The sequence below is a fragment of the Coptis chinensis genome, chromosome 7 (assembly GCF_015680905.1).
Source record: "Coptis chinensis isolate HL-2020 chromosome 7, ASM1568090v1, whole genome shotgun sequence".
NCBI classification, from domain to species: Eukaryota; Viridiplantae; Streptophyta; class Magnoliopsida; order Ranunculales; family Ranunculaceae; genus Coptis; species Coptis chinensis.
This window is the reverse complement of record NC_141462.1, coordinates 75,196,488-75,205,458: the sequence shown is the minus strand read 5'-3', so window position 1 is coordinate 75,205,458 and position 8,971 is coordinate 75,196,488. Positions and strand designations below refer to the sequence as shown.

The 8,971-nt window shown below is 37.1% G+C and overlaps 1 protein-coding gene across 1 annotated transcript; it reads left to right on the top strand.

Moving 5' to 3' along the window:
• The first annotated feature begins 3,766 nt into the window (after nucleotides 1-3,766).
• LOC147488879 (uncharacterized) lies at nucleotides 3,767-4,132 on the top strand. Its single transcript, XM_086574511.1, has one exon. It carries the CDS (start codon nucleotides 3,767-3,769, stop codon nucleotides 4,130-4,132), a length of 366 nt encoding a protein of 121 aa, XP_086430637.1.
• The last annotated feature ends 4,839 nt before the right edge of the window (nucleotides 4,133-8,971 follow it).

The following is an 8,971-nucleotide window of genomic DNA, read 5'->3' as shown; positions in this document are numbered from 1 at the left end:
GAGGATATTTTAAGGAGGGTGGGGAAAGAACCTTATTTCCAGCATCTGATCCACAAGCTTAGAGAAATAGCAGATAAACCTTTCTATAATTTCCAACAGGTGAAGACTCATGAAACAAATAAGTGTTTACAACTGCTCAGGGAGGTGGATAGGTTAATGCGAGATGGGAAGCTTTGAGAATTCAGAGCAGATGCTAAGCCGGAAGTAACGGCTATGGTGAATGATAAACCCTTAGGGGTGATCAATATGATATATAAGGAGGTTATCCCACAGAAAAAGATTCTAACGGATAAAATCCGAAAGATATCAACAGTGAAAGAAGTGATGGAGGTGAACATAGAACCGATACCGGTGAACCCTTCATTAGTAGCGGCAAGCATACCTGGAGCCATTATGTTTGTTCCAGATGATCTGTCAAGGCTGATGTTACCTCATGATAATGCTTTGTTGATTACGTTAAGGATATCAGGTTATGATGTGCAAAAGGTCTTAGTGGATTGTGGAAGTTCAGTCAATATTTTGTTTTGGAAAGCATATACAGGTATCGGATTTGATGAGTCGCATCTGAAAGAGCCGCAGTTTAATTTGTTTGGCTTCAATGGAACCTCGACTAGGCCAGCTGGGGAAATAAAATTGCCAGTAAGGGCAGGTCCACAAACAATTATGACTAAGTTTATAGTCATCAAGCATCACTCAGTTCATAATGTTATTTTGGGAAGAAAGTGGATACATGCTATGAGAGCGGTTCTGAGTACTTTTTATCAGGTTATCAGATTTCCGACTGCTTATAGGCCACATGAGATAAGAGGTGATCAGTCAGAATATGAGAAGTGCAATTTTGTTACTATGAAAGGTATGATGAAAGAGAAAAAAGTAGATACTGGGGGCGTCTCAAAAGACACCAGATAGCAATTAACAGAAGATGTCTCTCTAAAATCTGATACCAAGAAACATCAGGAGGGTTTTAGATTTACATCAGAGATGAAGCCAGAGGTGGAAATAGTTCCAAGAAAAACAATGGAGGAAGTCCAAAGAGTCAATATTGGTCAGAGCAATGAAAGTTGCTCCACGTTAATCGGAACAGAGATGAGTGCAGCTATCAGACAAGATTTGGTGGAGTTCTTAAACATAAATAAAGATGTATTTGCTTGGCCGATGGCAGATCTTCTATGTATTGATCCTCTGATATGTTCTCATAAGTTGAATATGCGAGAAGGAGCAGTTCCAGTGCATCAGAATCATAGGAGGGTCAGGCTGATATACACGGATGCGGTATAAAATGAAATATAGAAGATGTTGGGCTGTGGAATCATCAAGGAGATTGATAACTCAGAATGGGTGGCAAATATTGTTGTTGTCCCAAAGAAGAATGGCAAGGTTAGAATCTGTGTGGATTTCACAGATGTTAACAAAGATTGTCCCAAAGATTATTATCCGATGCCAAGAATTGATGAATTGGTGGATTGAACAGCTGGATTCGAATTGCTGAGTTTTTGCGATGGGCATTCAGGATATTTTCAAGTTGTAATGGCAGTATTGGACCAACTGAAAACAACATTCATTATGGAAGGAGGTCTTTACTGTTTTATTCGAATGTCATTTGGTCTCAAGAATGCTAGAGCAATGTATCAGAGGTTGGTCGAGAAAATGTTTAGACATTTGATCAAACAGATTGTGGAAGTCTATATCGATGATATGGTGATCAAATCGAAAAAAGCAGAAGATTATGTTAAAGACCTCGATACGGTGTTTTGAATATTCAGACAGTTCAATATGAAGCTCAACCCCAAGAAATGTACTTTTGGGGTCAGTTCAAGGAAGTTTTTGGGGTATATCATCACAAAGAGAGGTATAGATGTGAATCCATACCAAATTCGAGCTATTCAGCAGATGCCTTCTCAGAGTACTAGGAAGCAAATACAAAAGCTGATAGAGAGAATAGCAACTTTGAATAGGTTCATATCAAGAACTTTCAACCGATGCAAACCTTTATTAAAGTTGCTAAAAAAGAATACTAAGTTCATATGGGAGGAAGAATGTGAAAGGGCTTTCTCAGATTTAAAGAAGTATCTCCAAGAAGTGCCAACTTTGATAAAGCCAGAGGGAGGTGATACTTTATTTTTATATTTAGCAGTATCGGATTTTGCTATTAGTTCGGTATTAGTAAAAGTGGAAAATGGGGGTGAGCGACCTGTTTCCTTTCAATCCAAGACCATGCTTGAGGCTAAAACTCGATATTCGATGCTAGAAAAATATACATTAGCTCTTCTATATTCTACTAAAAGGTTGAAACCTTATTTCCAATCTCACTCAATTATTGTCATGATGAATCTTCCGTTAAAGTAAACTTTAGCCAAAACAGCCAAGTCAAGAAGAATGGCGAAGTGGTAAGTACTTATTGATGAGTTTGGAATTGAATATAGGACTAGGGTTTCAGAGAAGAGCCAAGTATTGGAGGATTTTTTAGCAGATTCTCCTGCTAAAGATGAAGATTAGAAGATTAAAGAAGATAGTAGCTTAACTTTGCAAGAACCTGATGATGAGATGGATGAAGATGATCCATGGGCGGGTACAAATGGTTGGAGACTTTTTGTCGATGGATCATCAAGACAAAAGGGATGTGGTATTAGCGCTATTTTGATAACACCAGAAAATTAGAGATTGGAATCCACAGTTACTCTGGGGTTTCACACGTCTAATAACGAAGCAGAATATGAGGCATTGATTACAAGATTGGAAATAGCTAAATTGCTAAATGTCAAAGAATTGTCTATATTCAGTGATTCTCAATTAGTGGTAAGCCAAATCAATTGAGGGTATTAAGCTAAATGCAACAATATGATTGATTATTTGAACTTCATTAGATTGAAGCTCAAAGATTTTAGCAGAATCAGAATTTAACACCTCGATTGAAGAGAAAATAGTCATGCAGATGCTTTGGCATATGTCGCTGCTATGCTAGAAAATACAGAAGGTTGTATGTTACATGTTGGTGTTTAGCATAACCCAAGTATCGATACAAAACATCCAGAGGTTATGGAAATAGATACGCCCCGTCATGGTTAAGCACCTATGTGTTATTCTTGTCTAAAGGTGAGTTACCAAAGGATAAAAATGAGGCTCAAAGAATAAAATCTTGAGCTGAAAGATATCTGCTGATTGAGGATGACTTATATCGGAAAAATCCTGGGGGACCGCATTTGAAATGTATATCGACGATTGAGGCTAGTCAAATAATTGCGGAGATACATGAAGGGGAGTGTGGAAATCATTCAGTAGGGAGATCATTGGCTAACAAGATAGCGAGGCAAGGATACTTCTGGCCACAGATGCCAAAAGATTGTCTTTGATATGCAAAGAAGTGTATTCAATGTCAGAAGCATGGACATGCAATTCATGTTCCAGCAGAGGAATTGCACTGTGTGTCGAACCCTTGGCCGTTTGCTCTATGGGGGATGGACATTGTTGGACCTGTAATACCTGGGAGAGGCAAGAAAAGGTTCATGATGGTGGTGACTGATTACTTTACTAAATGGGTAGAGGCGATAGCTTTACAACATATCAAAGAACAAGATATTATCAATTTTCTATTTGAAAGAGTAGTCTGTCGATATAGTCTACCATATGCAATCATATCAAATAATGTCCTCAGTTCATTGGAGGCAAGGTAAGAGATTTCCTAGAATCATATAAGATTAAGCACTTCACATCAGCACCTTATTATGCTTAGGGAAATAGGTAAGCTTAAGCGACAAATAAGACTATTATGGATAATATCAAAAAGAAGTTAAAGGACAAGAAAGGATTATGGGTCGATGAGCTAAATAGTGTGCTCTGGGCATACATAACAACTCCAAGAGTAGCTACAGGTGAATCACCATTTAGTCAGGCTTATGGTATGGAAGTCGTTACTCCAACTGAGATGGTGGTCTCGACTTCCAGAACAATGCTTGTCGAACAAGGGTTGAATGACCAAGGGATGCATGCAAAGATCCTAAACTTGGAAGAAAAGAAGGAGCAAGCACGAATAAAGCTTGATTGTTACCATAGACAACTCAGAAAAGCATTCAATAAAAAGGTCAGAGGAAGAAGTTTCCAGGAAGGCGACCTGGTATTGAAAGAAGTCACTTAAACGACAAAAGAGAAGGAAGCTGGAAAGTTATCAGCAAACTGGGAAGGACCTTACCTTATACATAAGGTTGGAATAAATGGGTCATATTATTTGAAAAATGCTGATGGGGAGTTATTACCAAAACCTCAGAATGTCAATAATCTGAAGGTATTTTATCAATAATGTTTTTTTTTTTTTTCAATTTTATTGAATAATGAGCTATGTAGCATGAATATTCAATTCAATAAAAAGTTTCAAATTCATAATGCACTGCTGTTATAATATTGTGCATTAAAGTCCTGGTATCGGCAAAAATATTGATATCAGGCATATCACCAAAAGTCCTGGTATTGACAGAAATGTTGATATCAAGCATATCACCAAAAGTCCTAGTATCAGAAACATTGGCAAATACCAGGCTCATAAAGTCCTAATGTCGACAGAAATGTTGGTATTAGGCATATCGTTAAAAGCCCTGGTATCAGAAACATTGGCAAATACCAAGCACATAAAGTCCTGATATCAACCAAAATGTTGATATCAGGCATATCATCAAAAGCTCTGGTATCAGAAACAGAGGCCGATACCAGGCACATAAAGTCCTGATATCGACAGAAATGTTGATATCAGGCACATCGCTAAAAGCCCTGATATCGACAGAACTGTTGGTCTCAGGCACATCGCCAAAAGTCCTGGTATCAGAAACAATGGCAGATACCAGGCACATAAAGTCTTGATATCAACAGAAATGTTGATATGAAACATATTGTCAAAAGTCCTGGTATCGACAGACGTGTTGATATCAGGCACATAAAGTCCTGATATCGACAAAAATAGTGGTATTAGGCATATTGTCAAAAGTTATGGTATCAAAAACATTGGCTATACCAGGCACATAAAGTCCTGATATCGACAGAAATGTTGGTATTAGGCATATTGTCAAAAAAATCCTGGTATCAAAAACAATGGCCGATACTAGGCACATAAAGTCTTTATATCAGCAGAAATGTTCGTATCAAGCATATGGCCAAAGTTCTGATATCAAAATCCAATACAAAGCGAAGGAACAAAAAGTTCTGATATCAGTTATATCTTCAAAGGAGGAGCCATCAAATATCATTTAATGATAAAGGTGCGTGTTTCAGGTTTTATTTTTTATTATTGGCACTAGTTGCTATGATTATGGATATCGGAATGTTTTCACGATTCAAGGGGCATGTCTCAAGTATAATGTATTATACAATGAAGCACAACTATAACGTAATAAAATAGTTTATTATTACCATATAGTTTTAAAACATGTAAACATAGCATTGACAAATGAATAACAAAAAGAGACGGTCAGTCTTCATCTTCATTTTCATCCTCATCTTCATTCTCATTCTCATCATCACCATCATCACCATCATCGCTATCAGTAGAAGATCCATCATTGCCTTTTTCATAGCAATAAGGATCTCGGAGCCACCCATCATCATCATCATCATCATCTTCTTCTTCTTCTTCTTCTTCTTCTTCTTCTTCTTCTTCTTCTTCTTCTTCTTCTTCTTCTTCTTCTTCTTCTTCTTCTTCTTCTTCTTCTTCTTCTTCTTTCTTCTTCTTATTCTGTAGTTAGCCAATCTGACCAGTCAGGCCATTCGAGGAGGACCATTAAAATAGCAAGAATGGTAAGAAAGAAAAAGAAAGGAGACGTGTTTTCTGTTTTAAATTGGTTGTCTTTCAGTAAAAAGGTTTGTAAAAAGTAAGTTAGTTTTATACTGTGGAAGGGTTCCTTTTATACAAGAAAGAGATGGTAAAAACGAGGAAAATAAATGGTGTTTAGCATGAAAACTAGAAATTGTAAGGAGGATTAGCAAGAAAACGAGGAGTTTTTAATAAAGTCAGTGGAAAAAGTAAATTTTTGGTTATCTGTGCACGGGACGTTTCAAATGTAGTAACTCATTTAATGATAAATCAGTAAAATCAAATAGGTTACTATTTCAATGTGTGTTGGTTTTTGAATCAGTTTTAAGTTGTCCTTTATGTAGGATAATACAAGACGTTAATTTTCAATGCATATTCCAAGGAACGTCTAAGTACTGTTGATATTCTCTTTTTGGTGGAGGGTATCAAAAATTTCATTTTCTGATGATACAAGTCTAAGTATCGCTGATACTCTCTTTTTGGTGGAGAGTATCGAAAATTCTATCTTTCGATGATACAAGTCTAAATATCGCTGATACTCTCTTTTTGGTGGAGGGTATCGAAAATTTTATTTTCTAATGATACAAGTATAAGTATCACTGATACTCTCTTTTTGGTTGAGGGTATCGAAAATTTTATTTTCTGATGATACAAGTCTAAGTATCACTAATACTCTCTTTTTGGTGGAGGGTATCAAAAATTTCATTTTCTGATGATACAAGTCTAAGTATCGCTGATACTCTCTTTTCGGTGGAGGGTATCGAAAATTTTATTTTATGATAATACAAGTCTAAGTATCACTGATACTCTCTTTTTGGTTGAGGGTATCAAAAAATTCATTTTCTGATAATATAAGTCTAAGTATCGCTGATACTCTATTTTTGGTTGAGGGTATCGAAAATTTTATTTTCTAATAATATAAGTATAAGTATCGCTGATACTCTCTCTTTGGTTGAGGGTATCAAAAATTTCATTTTCTGATAATATATATAAGTATCGCCAATACGCTCTTTTTGGTTGAGGGTATCGGAAATTTCATTTTCTGTTAATCCAAGTCTACGTATCGCTGCTACTCTCTTCTTGGTGGAGAGTATCAAAATGTTAAAATATATGTTTTTAGTAAATAGATATGGGTGATATGTGGGACAAGTGGTATAGAATCAAAATCCAGGGCATTCAGAGATATAACAAGCAAAAGTATATTGCCAAAGATGGAAGCAACGTGTCTGAATATTACAAAAGTAGGAGAAAAAAGTTTAAATCTTAAACTGGAGGAGTATTGAGAAGATCATCCACTGCAGCAAGATCAGGATCAAGGTTTTGAGCACTATCAGTAGACAGGCGAGAGGCTGTGATAACAGGTGCGTCAGGATTATCAGGAACTATAGTTTCTTCCTCATCATCCGAAGTAAGTCCATGTTCCTCAAGGAGAGCACGTGGAACGAATGGTTTAAAAGCCTCCAGCCGATCGCCTAGAAGGTTTACAGCTGCCATAACTGTGTTGTATTTAGTGACAGAAGCTTCTTCATACTTTGTTTTTTTTTCTGAAGCAAAGTCTTCGATAATTTTCTTCACTATCTCGACATGTTCAACAATTGTCTGGGATAATCTCTTCTCAGCATTTTCAGTCTACAGTTTCAAATCGCTATTAAGTTGACTGACTTGTTTCTTTAAGTCTCGAGTTACTCTATCAAATTCTAGCTGTTGGGACTCCATTGTCTTTGTAAGACGACCGATCTCACAGTTTTGTTTATGGTGAAGATCAAACTGGGCCATGACAGTCACTTTCGCCTACGGAAATAACGGAAATAGATAAGCATAAAGAAAAAGGCAACATCATTCTGAACTGGTAGAAGGGAATACACAAGTACCTTTTCCATGTATTCATAGTAGCGAGTGAGGCGTTCTGCGGAATCCACATTGCACATGGCTAGTTTGTCTTTAAGGAGAATACAGTTGGTAAACAAAGTAACACCCAATTCCTCACTAGCATCTTCATAAAAAAGCGAGGTGGTTAATGGAACATCACTTCCATCAATCAATCAAAAAACAGGTTTAAAGGGTTGACTTGTATCGGCAGAAGGAGCAGATTCAAGGGTTTGACCAGCCGCAAGCCCACTTTCGCCCCAGGTAGTTTTTCTTTTCTTAGAATGAACATGGGTATCTGGTGGAGGAATAGGGTGGTTTTGTTGAGAAGCAGTAGGATGCTTATCCTTAGCAGAAGCACCATGAGTATCGGAGGAAAGGGCAGTATGCTTGTCCTGAGAGGCTTGTGCCAATATGGGTTCCATTATAAACGGTAATTTCAGGTTTTTATTTGTCCTTTAAGTCTAAAGTCCAAAGTCCGTAAACGCCCGATTAGTCAAGTTACCTTACTCACGTGGGTTGATAGGATAGGTTGAGTAAGGGATCGTCCATACCTTAGGGCTCGGCAAGGTTAACAACTGGATTTACAGCTTTTAGTGAGTATGATTTTAGGTTATTTTCTTAATTAATACTTGGAATGTAAGTATCGTAAAATTACAACGATTGATTTCTACACAAAATAAATAGGGGTAAAGAAACAGGAAAAAGGGATAATTGTACTCATGCGAAAATCAATTTTAACAGTTAGAGTACCATATCACTATATCTCTAATCCGTCTCGAGTTCATAGACAAACCCGAGATAGCGTCGAGTATCGATCCCTAGTGAAATGCACGCATCTCTGAGCTCATCTCACTAGCATAAGGAGTTGAACTAATATTCCATCTCTGGAATATCATTTTAGCTCCTGGTTCGATTCTACATTAGCTGGACTAACCAGAGAGCTAACGGCCACCATAGGGTCTCACGCGAGACTTTTTAGGTCTCTTGCGAGACTGTTCTGGAGCATCAGCACTCCAAAATTGGACAATCTCAATCATTTTGGGACCGGATGCATAATCTACACCTAATTCCTAAGTAGTGATTATAGAACATTAAAGTATCAATCCTGATCCCCACATGAGCATCATTAACCATCCTCCTTGGGAGGATTTTAGCTCATGGTCATGATGGATTGATTGATCTTATTGTATACACTAAACAAGTAACTAAATAACAGGAACTTAACTTAAAGAAAAATAAATCTTAGTAAAGCAAATACTTACAGTACTTGATGCTGGAATGAAAAGCTACTGGAAGGGAAATACAACA

Bases quoted from the DNA above. Each gene is read 5' to 3' on its own strand.
- LOC147488879 (XM_086574511.1), top strand. From the start codon at position 3,767: ATGGATAATATCAAAAAGAAGTTAAAGGACAAGAAAGGATTATGGGTC.